At 55.6% G+C, this 16,421-nt stretch overlaps 1 protein-coding gene across 1 annotated transcript in view; it reads left to right on the top strand.

Annotated features, from left to right (window-relative positions):
* Positions 1–8,117: 8,117 nt before the first annotated feature.
* Positions 8,118–16,421, top strand: part of Hs6st1 (heparan sulfate 6-O-sulfotransferase 1) — a 47,079-nt gene continuing 38,775 nt past the window's right edge. Inside the window, exon 1 of the mRNA XM_026388565.2 lies at positions 8,118–8,692. Coding sequence (XP_026244350.1) covers positions 8,166–8,692 — 527 coding nt within the window. The 5' untranslated portion in view covers positions 8,118–8,165. The remainder of the gene's footprint in view (positions 8,693–16,421) is intronic.

Genomic DNA, 16,421 nt, shown 5'->3' with positions numbered 1-16,421 from the left:
TGTGCCTAGCAGGGAGGAACCAGGAGAAACGGGTCACCACCAGCTTGTCCGGATCCGAACCGACCAATTGCTTTTCCTTTCTCTGTCTGCTCCCATCTACTCGCTTTTCATCCATCCCATTGTGAGCAGAGAAAACCCGAAGACGTCATGCCACCCGGTGATCCCCGTCTGAGCCAATAATTGCTAAGGATTTCTTTTATGTCTTAGCTCTTGTTTATGAAAAAGTTAAACTCACACAGATGTGGAGAGTCGGTGACATCAAGATCACACTTGTCCTTCTCCAACATCCACAACCAGCGGCCCATCAGGTTTCCTGAGAGCTCCTGGCCCCTGGTGCAATAGACCATTTAAAGTAAACCCCAGACACCACATGTCTGGATCCAGCTCAGGGTTTCAGACACAGCCTGGGGGTGTGTGCACTGGGTATAGGCTCCAGGCCCAAATCTAAAGGGACTCTGGGTCTTGCTGTAGCCCCCCAGAGTCGGGTAGCAGGGGAATAGTCTGGCCCAGGGGCAGCCCCCTGCCCCAACTCATGTCTCTGGTTTCTGCATCCCTGTTTGTGGCACAGGAACTTCCAGGCCCCACCACAGAGGTTCCCAGGACTGCCTGGGAGGGCTCCTGAGTCCCTCCCAACCTCACCATGTGTGTCCTGCCAGGCCTCCCCTGTGATCACAGGCTGCCCTGCGGGGCAGCCTCCGCCCAGAGGCCCCAGAGGGACTGAAATGCCTTCACAGACACCCTGGGAAAGAAGATTTGGAAAATATTCAGCTCTCAAGCAAAATTCACCTCTTAAGCCTATGGCCAGATGCAAACTCAGAGCACCTGATTCTGGAATCGAGAAGCTGAACATGCTCACTCTGCAGGCCCAAAACCACCCCAGGCAAACAAAGCTTCCAGCCAAAGACGGAGATGTCGGGACTAGGAGATTCAAATGAGACAGGTGTCTTAGAATTTAAAAAAAAAAAAATACTTCCATAAAAAGGGGGAAATGGGGGGCTGGGGTTGTGGCTCAGAGGTAGAGCACTCGCCGAACATGCGTGAGGCACTAGGTTCGATCCTCAGAACCACATTTAAAAAATAAAATATATTGTGTCCACCTATAACTAAAAAATAAATATTAAAAAGGGGGAGGGATGGCTCTGCCAGGGGAGCAACTGAAAGGCACACAGAAGTCCCCAACCTTGCCGGACAAGGAGACTCCAAGCACCACAGCCAGAGGATGTGTCCTGTCATAGAACCCAGTTCTTGGGTTCCTTGAGGGCTGAGTGCCTGAACATGGGACGGTTCAGAGAGGTTAAGTAATTGGCTGTAAGTTACACAGCTAATAGGCAAAGCTAAGATAGGAACCCCACACCCTTTTCCTAACAGCCCCACTTGACCTCCTTTTCATAGGATAGGTCCAAGACCTTCTTCCTTGGACCTCTCAGCCAAGGTGGGCCTCCAGGGACCCGCCTGAGGGTAGAAGGAGTGTTCCAAGCCCCAGTCACCCAAATATCAAGTTAGGGGACAAATACCCAATAAAAGGCCCTGGCCTAGCCCCAGGCTCCGTGACCTTGCCAGTGACCTTGCCTCCCAGGCTGGCTTCATCATCTGCAAAAAGACCTTCCCAAGAGCTGCCCTGTGGCCTAAAGGAGACCCCGCCTAACCAGGCCCAGCCAGACCAGCACTCCCCTGGCCATTAGGACGATGAGGCTCTGAGCTGGGGGGCAGTCCCCAGACCCCGCAGGCCTGAGCTGTATGCCATCCTTGCTGCTGAAGAAAAGCTAACCCGTGTCTAGCTACTCATTCAGAAACTGGCTTCCGTCCTTCCAGTCGGCACGGCGGCTGCCCTGGCCCCACAACAGAGCCTTATCGCTAGCGTGGGCCTTGAGCCAGGTGGACAGTCCAGTGCACCACACACGGTGCAGCCCCTGTTCCCAGGAGCTGTGGAGTGAGGAGATACGGTGGCTGCCCAACTACCTGGCAGTCATCCCTCGGGGACCCAGAGAGGGACACAAGCCGCCTCCTGCAGCTCAAAGCCCCTGACGAGCTGGAGCCAGGTTTCCCCTAAATGTCTAATTACCACAAAATCTCCTCCTTCAAGGAGGAGAGTTAAAGAAGGAAAGGGAGAGAAATGGACAGGAGGAATGTTGCTATTTGGAGCAATAAAAGCAGAAAGGATCATGGCCAGCCAGGCTAACAGCTGTCGAGACTAAGGCCTGGGCTCAGGATAGGCGAGACCCCTCCCCACTGTGCCACTGGGGCAGCCAGGGTCCTACTAGGCTGGGGAGCCTCTCGGAAACATAGGCCTTCTCCATAAAGCACCTCAGTGTTCTCCATCTCTGTGCCCCCACCAGGGCCCAGACCCCATGAAGGCCCTGGAGCCTGGCCCAGGGCACTAAAGGAGCTGGGGTTGGGGAGCAGTCAACTGACTTGTCCCAACTGACATTAAGGTATCAGGAGAGTGAATCTTGAATGTCAGTGGAGATGAGCTGAGTTAAAAAGAGCAAGGCCAGATAAGGGGGCCAGATGTTATCTTCCAGGAAGGGTGGCCTGAATTTCACAGGCAGAGAAGGAGGGGGGACAACCACCATGCAGGAAACAGAGGACAGACGTGAACCGGTCACAAGTCCAAGTGAACAGAGGCTGCCAGATGGCCCTTCCCCAGGGCTCTGCACTGCACTGGGGCTGAGGATAGAGGCCTCCTTCCCCCAACCCATGCCCTGGCTCCAGGTGGCTCCCGGAAGCCAGGGTAGGGGACAGAGCAGCAAGTGCCCCCATGGTCCTTGTCTCTGCCTATCCCTTTTAATCCTCAACAGGGCCCCTACCCACCCCCAGAAGATATCTTCCTCCCTCTGTCTTCTCACACGATCCACTGCCTCCCTGGTGGCCCCCACATACCAGCTGGGTCAGGACCCCTCTGGACAGAGAAATAAACTGTACAAATCCAGGAGCTTCCCCTGGACATCCTGGATCTTCACACAGTCACCTCCCCCTCCCCATCCCACCCTGCCACACACACCCTCCCAGGACACAAATCTCTGTCCTGGAATTTCTCAAAGCATGGTCCCGCAGAATAAGTTCCAACCAAAAAGGTCACGCTGGGCTATGCCTTACCAAGCCGGCAGAACCCTCCCTGCACAGCCTGGAGCTACCCTACCCACGACTCAGTCCCAAGGGTCCTGTGGAGACCTAACGCAGAACTTCCACCACAAGATTCTGCCTCTGACCCAGCTGTAGGCCAGGTCCCACCCTGCCCTGGACCCCACTGGACAGAGGAGTCACTGAGATCTAGAAACGGCAGTGGGATGAGTGGCCAGCTACCATGAGCAGTCGCCCAGAACCAGCCGGGGAGGGCTGTGGAAGGGTCACTGTGCAGTCCCCCATGGTCTGCAACCGCAGGATGAAGGGGAAGACCAGGGCCATGTCCCCTTGTTTGAATTGCTCAGATTCTCATTAATCTATTTATATTCTCACCTTGTCCCTATAAGAATTTAAGGAGACCTTTAAATTCAACAGGAGAGAACACAAAGAAAAGTGAGAGTCAAGGCTAGGAAGGCGGCCAGGGGCATGGGAAGGGCAGTGGCAGGTGCTGCTCCGCTGGCTGGGCTCTGCCCTTAGGGAACATAGTCATTGGAGCCCCTACCCAGCATCTGACCTGGTGGAGATCCAGAATTCAGGATGGCTCTGGTGGCGGGGAGGGAGTCTACACCGCCGCCCCCCCCCCCCCCACACACACACCTGGCACACAGCAGGCCCTTCAAAAGCTCAGGAGGAGGTGGGGACAGCAGGCGTCCTAATGCCTCTGGCGGTTTCTTCCAGTCCGTGTCCTTTAACCCACAGGACAACCCAGCGTTTCCCTAAGGGTCAGACTAGAACGTGTCCCTTGGGGGCCCCGAAAAGACACTGGGCAGGGCTTCTGCGCCCGCTGGAGAGAAAGGCACCGTGTACTTCGGGTTACGGGGGGAGGGGACACCTGGCCAGGGGTGCTGCGCAAGGGAAGCCTCCCTGGAAGAGGAGGCTGGGGACACCAGGGAAGGACCGCTCCCCCGCCGGAGGCCGGACAGCAGCGGGTACTTGGAGGGGCGGAGGGGAAAACGGTAAGAGGCACAATAGGTCCTCGCTTGAAACCCCACTGTCCCACCTCTGGAGTCAGCACTGGACCCTGAGCCAGGGCTGGTCTAATTACAGGGGACTCCGGATCCACCGAGATCGCGAGGCTCTTTTAAAAGTTTGTCCCCAAACAAAACCCCTCTCTCCGCCTCGCCGCGGGAGGCTCTGAGGACAGACGCGGTTGCCCTCCTCCACCCCTTCGGAAACAACAATGGGCAGCCGGCCGAAAGAGAACCGGGGAAGCAAGTGTGGAAAATCCCCCAATTTTGCACTGTCAACTGCTAGGCGCTCGGCGAGCCAGCGGCTTCCGTGCTGCCCCCGCGCGTCACTCAGCGGGACTGCATCCCGGGAGGGAGGGGCGCCGCCGTTGATCTCCTGGTTCTCAGACTCTGAGGACGCATCTTGGGTAGGGAATAATGTTCGGTTCCTAAAGTCGAAATCTTACCGCGCCTTGCACTTTCCTGAGCCAAAAACGTACAGTGACTTGCTTTTACTGGATCATCACATCTTTCCACCAGCGGTGCTCTTTTTTTTTTTTTTTTCTTGACATTAAGTCAGAGACAATGCATTAAAGAATTGATGAAGTGTGTCTTCAGGGGACCAAGATAGCCACTGAGCCCAGGAGCAGCGATAGCTCTTCCCAACTCTCAAAAGCATGCATTCTAAGCGCTGCCTCCAGCAAACCACTTCCCTTATGGTCCTATACAATCTTATACAACCTGTGGGGAACCTTGGCTACTGGGCAGAATCAGGTAAAAAGAAAAGGAAACCGCAAATAGAAGCACCCACTGTCAGGCCCGGGCTGTGCCTGTATGATCTCAATGGAAATCCACAGCAACCTTTCAATGGATGTGTGAACACCAAAGGCAGCAACCTGAAAAAAGCTGCCCAGGCAGTGAGGGCTAGCACCTACATTCCACGATGCTCTCAAGTATTCAATGATTCCTAAAGCAACTTGACCTCAGGCTTGTGACTCATCTGACCTGATGTTGAGAGCCTAGAAACTCACCCGTCACCCCCTGAAATCTCATGGTGCATGTGCCAGGTTTAAGTCAAAGTGGAAGATTGAGTAAAATCCTGTAGCCAACAAGGAAGATTTTCTTCCTTCTAAAATAATTCAAGAAAGGAAGGGCTTCCTGAATAATTTGGTTTCCCTGGTGGTTTCGGGATTTGTTTGTTTATTTTTGTACAGAAGCTTGAACCCAGGATTCAATCCAGGTTAACCCAGGAGCGCTTAACCATCCCCAGTCCTTTCTTTTTTTTTTTTTTTTTTTTTTTTGAGACAGGGTCTCGATAAGTTGTATAGGGCCTTCCTAAGTTGCTGAGGCTGGCTTTGAACTTGCGATCCTCCTGCACCTCCCAAGCCACTGAAATTTAGATATGCACCACTGTGCCTGGTCCCAATCAGCTATAATGGCAAGGAGGAAGTTTGATTCAACCCCTCTGGGGTAGATGTCATTGCTCCATGGGTCAGGCTGTTCTGGCTCCCTTTGCAGATTGTCACATAGGCAACAACTCACTGGGGACCCTACACCAGGCCCTTCTTTCCTCTCTGGAGTCAGTTTCCCCATTGTGACCAAGAGGTCATCACAGGGTGGGTCCCAGATCAAGCACAGAAGGTTTTCTTGGCCTTCCTGAAGGATCCCAGCTTGCTCTTGACCATTCTGGGACCATATATATTCCCACTTGGCAGCAGTGACTATTACCAGCACTGAGAAGTGGCTTCTCTAGACCTTCTCACTGTCCCCCACCTCAGACCTGAACACCAGGAAAGGGAAGGGTTCTGGAACCAGACAGCCCAGAATCAGGATCCCACTTCTGGTAACTGTCCCAAGCTTGGCTGGTCCCAGAACCAGTATAGTAATACTTTTGAACTTCAGTTTTCTCTTCTGTAAAATGTGTATCATAGACTTGGGCTTGCTCATGAGGTCGGAAAAGACACAGCTATAAGAAAGAACCTGGTACCCAGAGCTCTCAATACAGAACAGCCTTAATTACAATCTGCTGCTTGAAAAAGTGCTCCATCTGGGTAAGGATACCTGGTGGGTTGACAGGGCAGCTCTCCCCTGTGGCTCTGGGTTGCTGCCTCCAGCCCTGTGCAGGAAGACTCCCCAGGCCTCAGCCACAGATGGGGTCCAGGGACTGTAGGCAGAAGCAGACAGCACCAGGCACACTGCTGTGCTCCATTGTGCCACCCCTCCCCCACCACATACACACACACACACACACACACACACACACACACACACTCCTAGCAAGAATGAATTCTCCCCGGAGAAGCTAGATCAAGCTGACCCCAGGCTTCCGTGGTCAAGGACAGTTTTAAAGCAGCTTATAAGATGAGCAGGACTTTCAGGTCCTGAATCTCACCAAGGACACCCCCCCCCCCCCAGAGCCTCTAGGTCACTCTATACTGTGCTCAGGGCCCTGCACCCCTCCCTCTAAGTGGACCAGATATTCCTTCAATCCCTTTGGAAAACTGCATCTCCCCTTTTAGTTGGGTTTCCTTCTTGAGGATTTCTTGGTGTGATCTACCATATTTTTAACAGCTTTTTTGAGACATAATTGACATGCTGTAAGCACTCAGGACCCCCACCTGCACTCAGGTCCCTAACAGAATGGAAAATGGCAAAGCTTGATGTGGACATCTAACCCAGGCCTGACAGTCAAACTCACTCCCAGAGGCCACACTGGCCTGAATCAAAACAGGAAGGCCCAGGCAGGCTGCCCATGCCACTGTGAGAATCTGGACCATCATTTCACACCCCACCCCAGTTCCTGCTCCTTGGAGGGTCTACAACCTCTGCATGGAGTCAGGGTACTGGGTGTGGCCCACTCTCAGAGCTGCAGTGTACACCAGATCCTCCCATCCTGGGATCCTCTGGAGACCCCATCTTGCAAGGTGTGCACCAATGGGAAGGCCCAGGCTGGACACCACCCAACACAGGATGGACCCAGGACACCAACACACCCTCCAACCCACCCATGAAATCAAGAAGTTAGACTTTGCTCTGGACTCTCCACAATTTTTAAATGTTGGCTCCGCTTTTTATAACTTTTTTTTATTGGAGTATAAACATGAAGGCGAAAAATGCACATTGGTTGAAATTCCTTTCAAACAAGAAGAGACTGCATTAAGCTGGCCCGCAGGCCTCTGCAGACATTTCAACACCTTTTCACAGAAGAACTCCCAGTGATGGTCCCAAAGCTACCCAGGGGGCAGGGAGCAAGGAAGGGGTCTTACCAGGCTCTGGGTCGGCTCCCTACCCTCCCTTTCAGTTCCTGGCCCTAGTTCAGTCGCCCCAACCCACGTGGTGCTCCCGACCCCCTGGTCTCTCGAAGTGTAGCTGAGCCCTCTTGAATTTAGAACTTCTGAGTGCCCAGCATGCAAGGTCAAGGCTTCTCCTCCGGTGAGGACAAGGGTGTCTCCAGACCTGGGGAGGAACAGGGAACCCAATCCCCAGAGGCGCTGCCGCTGAGTGCTCCGGGCCCAGAAGGATCGCCCGGGCCTAGGTTCCACGCTCCCTAGTCGCTCCCGACGCTTCTTGCTGACTGGAATCAGTTCCCGGTTTACAGCTGCCCGCCTCCTGGCTGCGACTTCACCGCCGGAGACACCAAACCCGGCGCCCAGCATTGGCCTGTGGCCCCCAGTGCTCCATAGGCGGAGCCGAGGATCCGCGCGGGCGGCGACGACAAGAGGCGCCGCGGGGGCGGGCCGGGGGCGGGCCGGGGCGGGGCGGCGGCAGACTGCGGAGACGCGGCGGCGCGCGGGGCGGCGCAGAGCGTTCTCGGCGCGGAGCAGAGCGGGCTGGTGCGGAGGGCGAGAGGCGCGGGGCGCGGGGGGGTCGTGGCCGAGCGGGAGCCAAGCCGGAGACGGGCCGGGAAACCGGAGCCGGGCAGGGAGCACCCATGGCGCCGCGGAGGCCCGGGGCCCGCGCCGCTGCGGGCAGCCTGGGCGCCGAGTAGCCGGGCCGGGCCGGAGCGCGGGTGGCGGCGGCGGAGGCAGCTGCGCCGGCGCCCCCCGCCCTCCCAGGCCCCGCGCCCCGCGCCCGGGCCGCCGGCGATGGTGACACATGCGGCGGCGGCGCGCCGGCGGCAGGACCATGGTTGAGCGCGCCAGCAAGTTCGTGCTGGTGGTGGCGGGCTCGGCGTGCTTCATGCTCATCCTGTACCAGTACGCGGGCCCGGGGCTGAGCCTGGGCGCGCCCGGCGGCCGCGCGCCGCCCGACGACCTGGACCTCTTCCCCACGCCCGACCCGCACTACGAGAAGAAGTACTACTTCCCAGTGCGCGAGCTGGAGCGCTCGTTGCGCTTCGACATGAAGGGCGACGACGTGATAGTCTTCCTGCACATCCAGAAGACAGGCGGCACCACCTTCGGCCGCCACCTCGTGCAGAATGTGCGCCTCGAGGTGCCCTGCGACTGCCGACCCGGCCAGAAGAAGTGCACCTGCTACCGACCCAACCGCCGCGAGACCTGGCTCTTCTCTCGCTTCTCCACGGGCTGGAGCTGCGGGCTGCACGCCGACTGGACCGAACTCACCAACTGCGTTCCCGGAGTGTTGGACCGCCGCGACCCCGCCGCGCTGCGCACGCCCAGGTGAGCGCCTGCTGCGGGAAGCGCTGTCCGGACCCAGGGCCGCGGGGATTCAGCGCGCGGGGCGCCCTGGAGCCTGGGTCCTGGCTCCGCCAGGCAGAGCTAAGCCAACTCTACCCTCTTGGGGCCCCCGTTCGCCTCGGCCCTTTCCAACCTGCAGGCGAGGCGCGCAAGGCTCCCAGCTCGTCAGCTCTGGCAGCTGTCACCCCTTCCCTCTGACTTCCCTCTTAACATCTCGGTGCCTGTCTTTGCTCCACGACCGGCCTGGCTGCGTGGTGCCCTGACTTCCTTCTGGGTCAGCGCCTGCTGCAGCGGTCTGGCTGCCCCACCTGCTGTGCATCGCTGGCCGGCAGGAGAGCTGATCCGCCAGGGGTACGGTCCAGGCTGGCCTCAAGCAGCTCGGTGGGTCTTTGGGAGGGGAAGCGTGTTCCCTGGTGTGTATACAGCTCACCTGGAGAGTTCACCTCCCCGCGTCCCTCTAATACCAAAAGTGGAGTGAGAAGTGAGGTCCCTCTCCCTGAACCTGTGGTGCCCCCAGCCCAACAGTGCCTGCCTGCTTTCAGCGGGGTGGGGAGGAGCTGCCAGGGAAGGGGTGGGTTCTGCCTGCCGGTGTGTGCAGGTAGAACAAAGGCCCTGAGTGACCTGGGCCTGGGGGCGGGGAGAAGGCTGTGCTACCTGCCCTCCCCAGCCCAGAAAGAGAAACAAAAGCTGCCAATTGGGGGCTCCCTTTCCAGGGAACCCACAGCCAGGTTAGAGCGGGTGAGCTGTTCCAGTAGTACCTGTTCAAGCAGACACCTTTTGTCAGGGCTCCCCTTCCCCCTATATATGTAGGATTGAGAGACACGGGGCTGACCTGTGTGTGGACAAGGGTGCTGGGGGTTTCCTGGAAAACACTTTATAACAGATCCCCTGGCAGTGCTGGGCATCTGGCACATAAAGTTGGGATTGTTTTCCTCCCGTTCTGTTGGTGTTCACTGGCCCTGCAGGGATGCACCTACGGGACCTTCTCCCCAGGTGTCAGAGCTGGGAAAGACCAGAAGTGAAGCCTTCTTGCCTACCTTTTGTTTCTGTTTCTCTTCCTTAGGACTGAATTTGCAAACAGATTAGGGGTGGTGGGGGGAATGCAGTGAGCCAGTCTGTGACTGACAGGATATTCCTAGGCACTCCTGGGTCAGAAAGGTACGGACTTCCAGGTGGGCTTGGGAGATCCTACAGGAAGGATGTGGCTAGCCTAGAGCTGGCTGGTCCATGACACTGCTTTCCCTGAGTCCTTTTTTTTTTTTTTCCTGTGAATTTTCTCAGATTTTCAGATAATAGGGATCCTGAAACTGAGGGAATATTCCCACTTTCCTTTAGTTGTACCACATTCCTCCCTCAGCAGCTAAGAAGTGGTGTTCTGGGATCTTAGTTTAATGGTTACAGAACTGCCTGTCCTGAAAGATTGTTTCTGCCCAATCTGCCCTGCACAGATGCACATTCCTGGTGCAGGACCCACCCCACCCGCGTGGTCCAGCCGCACTGTGCTATAGACAGAGCTGGGCCTGGCAGCTGTGGCCATCCACCCTTCCACCAACCAGGGCTGTAGGCTCCAGAGCTGAACACTGACATACCTCACCAGCCAGGTGGACACATTCCTGCCTGCGGGAGGCTGAATCCTATCTCTAGGAGAGCTCCAGGGGAGTGCGCAGACCGGTCCTGGGGTTGCCAAGAGGCTGGGGCTTTAGAAGTGAGCTTACCTACATTGCAACCAGGGTGCTCTTTCTGCAACCCTGTGAGCCCCCAGGGTTGGGAGGCTTCTGGTCTCCTTTCTCCGGAGTTTGTTCCCCAGAGCTGGAGGCCCCAGAGGAAGAGGCTCCAGCTGCCCTCCCACCCTGGAGTGGAAGGAGCAAGTGAGGTAGATGGGCCCCCGGTGCTACATGAGAGAGGCCCCAGCACCCCCTGCCTGGGAAGCCTGTGTGGGTGCAAAGTCAAATAGATGCCTCTTAATTCTTAGACCACCAACCCCTGGGCCTGAGAGTCGCTGGCTCAGCAGCACAGAGGCTGAATGGGGGCAGGGCTGCCAGGGCCCTCAGGAGGCCCTCCTCTGCCTTGCCACCAAACAGGTGACAGTGTCTCCATGTTACTTCTCTCCCTTCCCTCTCTTTTCATTTTTGTTCCCAGGGCTAAGTAGATTGCTTTTGTAATGAGCTGACTGGGGAGGCACAGGAAGTCTTGGCTTTGTAAATTTATATCTCAGCTGTACCCCAGGTCACCTTCTGAGGGACCTCTAGGGCTGGAGCTGGGCCTCAGTGCTGTGGAGGCCAAGGTGCACTTCCTCCACCTGCCCAGGGACTGGTCACTCTGAACGTAGGCCAATGTCCACAATGTCAGGATGACTGGTGTTGAGTAGCACTGGGTTTTCAGAGGACTCGGATGTCACCCTTGCTGTCTTGCTGTCTTCCCCTGCCCTTCCCGCACTCTGTGTGCGTGGATGTCACCATCCAGCTGGTGAACTGAGGAGGGTGTGGGCCTGCTCCCCAGCCCTGACAGGCCCTCTTAGGTCTGGGATCTCTCTTTCTCCTCTGCCTCCTCCGGGACTCTCGTGGGGCTTGGACAAAGGCACATTTCAGGAACCTTTGCCCTGAGTCCCCTCTTCTCCCCACTTCTGGTGCCACCATCCACAGTATCGGGGGCGGGGGGGTTAAGAGAGGTAGGCTGAGTTATGGGGAAGTGGGCTTTGCTCAGCTCCCAGCCACCCCATGATGCGGCGTCCACCCAGGCTTTCTCTGAGCTGGGCACACGTTCAGGTGACAAATGGAGATGGACAGGTTTTTAGTTCCTTCCTGGAATATGGTTTGGAACTTCCAGCAGTTGTTAGTGCTTCTTGCCTTGATAGAGGAACAGGTATGAGAGCAAAGTGTTGGCAGGTCACTTTGTGGTCCCCTTCACTATGGGGGCTCTCGCCTGCTGCCATCAGCTAGGATACTTGTGAAAACAGCCAAGAAGGAAAAGGGAATTTCACTGACCAGCTTGGAGAGATGTGGCTGCCTACAGACACCAGGGCCAAGGCCACTCTGGTCAGTGTGTTGGCACTCCACATTCTGGTGCCACCTCGGAGGGTCCAAATGGTGCACCTGTAGTCAGAATGCCCCTTCTTCCTCTTCCCATTTGCCTGAAGGTGTCACTAGAGGAAATACAGTCATGATCTTGCCTGGGTCAACCCGGGAATGTCCCTGAAATCATCTGGGCTTCGTTTGGAAAGAACCACAGAGGGTATCTGGGGACCAAGAGTGGCTTCTGGCCCACCTTGGCTGGGCTCAGGTCACATCCTCTCTGCAGCAGGGCACCTTGGGAACACGCAGCAGGCTCCTAGTATCTGTGATACCTCCTTCAGGGACTGTGCTTCCTCATGGGAGCAGTAGAACCAGTGGTCCCTCATCAGTGACATGTCCTGTCAGTGCCTACAGCTTCATCTTTGTGTGCTGCCCCACCTCCATCATCCTGAAGTCACCCCAGGTTCCAACACCTACCTGGTGCCCAGCCTGAACTCCCCCTGTGCCTCATTGCACCCACCTCCCCCACTGTCCTCCAGGTTACTCCACTGACTTCAGTTGCTGCTCAGATGCCCCTTCCTCCAGGAAGCCTTCCCTGTCTTCCTGTTCCTAGGTCTCTGTTGCCTTAAGTGCCCTCAGCTGCACTCCCATCTGCCACCTTGGCACATCCATAGCACATGAGCACTGGCTGTGTGTGCCCCAGTGCAGAACAGGTGCTGCCCTCTTGTTGGTACCAACCAGAACATTTTCCTCCAGGATCTGTGCTCCATCCTGCCTTTCCCTGTGAGTCCCTAAGTGCTGTGCTGAGATCCCAGGGACCTTCAGTGAGCCAGGACAGGTAGGGCTTAGGTCAGAGCAGTCCTACAGCACTCAACAATCTCTAAAAGGCCTTCACAGTCACTTTCTTTGAGATCAAGGGAGAAAACCGGCATCCACTGCAATGGGGACAGTTGTTTCCTGTGACCGTGAGCCAGTGACCAGGACCTGGGGCCAGACCTACATGGCCTTGAGAGGCCTTTGGCTGAGAGAAGAAGGGAATCTGAGGACAAGCTATTCCAAATTAGATTTCCACAAAAAACTCCTTCCTCGTAAGCAGACACATAAGAAGGCAGACTGTCATTATCTTAGCTGGTTCTTGGCTAGGAGGTCATCTGCGCTATCACTTCTCTTGTCTTTGTGTCCGAGGATGAGCCCAGCCAGGGCTTCTAGGCACTTCCAGTGTTCAGCCTGGGCCAACTCTGGGCTGAGGACATGTCTCCTTCTGAGTCACAGAGCCCTTTGCTGATGGACACAGTGCCCACCCTGGGCTCTGAGGCCAGTGGAACAGCAGGGACATTATGGGTTCAACTGGTTGTCCTTCTCCATGGAAGATCTGAGCTGTTTGGCTCCCATTCTGGGAGCGAGGCTGGCAGTGATGGTCCAGGCCATATTGGAACTGGAGCCCACTAGGCCAGTAGGGAGGGAGGAGGAAGGGGCTGGCATTATTATCAGTAAGAACTTGAGTCTTTCTTTCACGCGCCCCCCCCCCCCACACACACACACACTTTTTTATTATTGCAATGATTGTTGCGGTAGCAAGTGGAAAGAAAGTACAAGGGAGAAAAGAGAAACCATACTATTTCCCACAAGTACGTTTTCTTCTCTAATTGAAACCATAGTGTAAATTACACACCATGAGTGTTGCTCCATGTGATTCAAAACTTACTTTTAGTGACTGCAGATGATTCCCCCTTCTCTGTGCTCTGCAGTTGGCTCTCAGACGTTGAACGTGCAGATTTCTAATTTTTTTGCTCCTGTAAGGAATGTTGCCACGGACATCCTTGTGTGCAGATATTTTACATAGCTCTGATTTCCTTTGGGAATTCCTAGGAGTGGGATTTCTGGGTTGAATTGTCTGAGTGTTTTAATGCTCTGAATGTGAGTGTTAACCTACTTTTCACACATAGAAATTTCACACCTTATCCAGTTCTTGCCTGTGGCATTGGAGTACCCATCTTAGCAGCACCCTTGTTGGTATTATTGTGGTGGGTTTGTTTAAAGTTTGCTTTCTTAAATCGGCAAAAAGTGCTTATCTTATTTTTATTCCAAAGTCCTGCTCCACCCAGGCACCATTGGGGTGGCCCAGCACTTTAGGGGACTGGGGGCAGCTGTGCCTCAGTCACCCCAGCTGCCTCTCCACCTGCTCACAGATGTTTATATCACCCTTACTTAGAGAGGGGTGCAGCCTGGAATCGGAGGGAGCCAGGCAAGAGACCATGGGGGTAAATAAGGAGGCTGGTGAACTGTTCTTGTCCCCCGAGTTCTCAGCGGTACTTAAGAGTGGGTTATCTCATTTGGCCCTTGATATAGTTGGGATATTGCTTGCGTATGCCCCCCCACACACCACCACCACCAAAGGGTTTGTATGTTGAAAGCTTAGTCCCAATTTGGTGGTGCTGAAATGGTGGGACCCTTAAGAGGTGGGTCACTGCCCTCAGAAGGCATTGATGTAGTTCTCATGGGACCCTGGTTAGTTCCCTAGTTGCTCTCTAGCTTCCTGTCTCACCATATGATCTCTCTCACAGCTCCACCCTGACACCATGCACCACGAGGCTTTAACTAGATCCAAGGTGGCACCATGCCTTCAAACCTCCCAGAACTGTGAGCTGATGAACCCTCTTTTCTTACTCAGTACTCAGTCTCAGGTGTCTCATTGTAGCCGTGGAAAACAGACCAAGTAGGTGTGTGAAGGTTGGCCTGTTTTCCACAAAAGGAAGTCATGGCCCAGAGAAGTTTGAGAATTTGTTTGAGTTTGAAGAAGTTTGAGTCCGTATGCCTGGAGGACCAGGAGCCAGGATTTGGACATCTATCTGTCCTGAAGCCCATAGGCCTGGCCCAGTCCTCTGCCGTGCCCTGCCCCACCCTCTGGTGGGGAGGACCATCCCCAGATGAGCATGGCAGCCACAGGATTCAGAACGGGTGGCCTGCCTTCTGAGACCTGGGCAGACACGCACAATTTCACACGCAGACCTGCGTCATCAGGTTTTCTGGAAAACATCTGGCAGCCTTCAAGTAGCTGCAGGATGAGAACCGGGCCACGTTCCCCTGGCTCTGGAAAGGGAGCACCAGAGAGGTTTGCTGACGGTCAGCAGAGCCCGTCCATGGGGGCACTTAACTTACAGCACAGCCTGGCCAGCATCTGCCACACCTCCCCTGTGTGGTCAGGTGGTTCACAGGTGGTCCTTGGGTCAAGAACGGCTGAGTCCACCTCCTGAACTGGAAGGATGGGCCATGTGAGAGGCAGTGCTGGCAACCTGGCAAAGCTGGGGCTGAGCCCCGCTGGCCTGTGCCCCTCAGCTTCTGAGTCTGGGCTCTGCCCTGCTGGGTGGTAGACGGTAGGAGGCCTCCCTCCCTGGGCGTCCTCACCCTTTCTCTTGAAACCTTGTGGGACTGAGCTGAGTCCCCGTGTGAAAGACTGCAGGATGTCTCCAGGTCAGATATCTAGCAGCACAAAATCCTGGAGGGGGGCTTCTGGAGCTGGGATCCCCCTTCACCTCGTGTGTGCCGTGGGTTTGAGGGATTTGAAAAGGAAATCGACAGAAGGCACACTTTGGGGAGCAGGTACTCTAGGCCAAGCCAACTCCCCAACCAACCAGAAACAGAAATGACATGGAGACCCGTACCTCTGGCCCTCTTGGGGGTGACATGTGCTTGTAAAATGTTTTGGATGTATTTGTTTTTCATTTCTAAAGACTCTTGTTCTTGCGTTTCCAAGAACAGTTAGCTCTTTCCCCACCTGGTAAGATTTTACTGTGTGTGTTTTTTGTTTTGGAAAGAACATGTTAGGTTCACAGAAGGCCTGTGCTCTGGGGTTGAGATGCTGCCCTAGCCACAGTGACAGACCTGAGTGGGTGTGGTGGTACCAGGAGGGGTGGTCTGAGGGGTATGGAAAAGACCTTCCCCTGGGGTTTTGCAGGACAAATGAGAGTGTAGACAGGAAGCAGGACTCTGGAACCAGTTAGGGTTCATATATGTCATCTGAGATCCACAGCTGGTGGTGGGGATGAATGGGAGCAAGAGAGAGCCCTGGGAAGGACAACAGAGGCCCAGGTGTTGGTGTCCCTCTACCCTGGAATGCAGGACTGTTAGTTCCTGGCCAGGTGACTTGTGGTCCTATTCACCCCTTGGTAAAATGCCCCCTTCCAGGTGTGGTATTGTCCCAAGTCCCCTGCATGTAGGGGCTCTCATTTTGGGAAAACATGGCATGCCCATGTACACAGGAGAGACTCCAGGTGGACATTGTTAGAGAACATCAGAGGCAGGCAGAGGACAGAGAGTGTCTGGACACAGAGGCAACGTACATCCTACCCCAGTGCTGAGGAGAGGCTGGGACCTGGAGGAGCCCATCCTGAGCTGCTCTTTAACCCACTCCCGCTGGCTGTGCCCAAGGGAGCTCCTCCCAGGCCAGGCTCCCAGCCAGCTCTGTGGGTGCTGGGAGCTTTGCTGAGGACACACAGCCCATGGGGGTGTGGATGGCCTTTCCTGCAGCATGACCTGCTCCTACAAAGGCCCAAAGTTCTCTCCAGGGCAGCTGGACCATTGGGGAGACCCAGCTGTCAGTCCATTCATGTCATTCACTCAGCCCTGTACCCTCGCCTGGGCAGGCTGCCTGCTGCAGTGACATATCCCAAGTTCCACCACAGGCTGCACAGGAGCTCTTG

Source organism: Urocitellus parryii, chromosome 1 (genome assembly GCF_045843805.1).
Source record: "Urocitellus parryii isolate mUroPar1 chromosome 1, mUroPar1.hap1, whole genome shotgun sequence".
Taxonomy (NCBI): Eukaryota; Metazoa; Chordata; class Mammalia; order Rodentia; family Sciuridae; genus Urocitellus; species Urocitellus parryii.
Note: the sequence above shows the minus strand (reverse complement) of the source record. Positions and strands in the feature narration are given on the sequence as shown.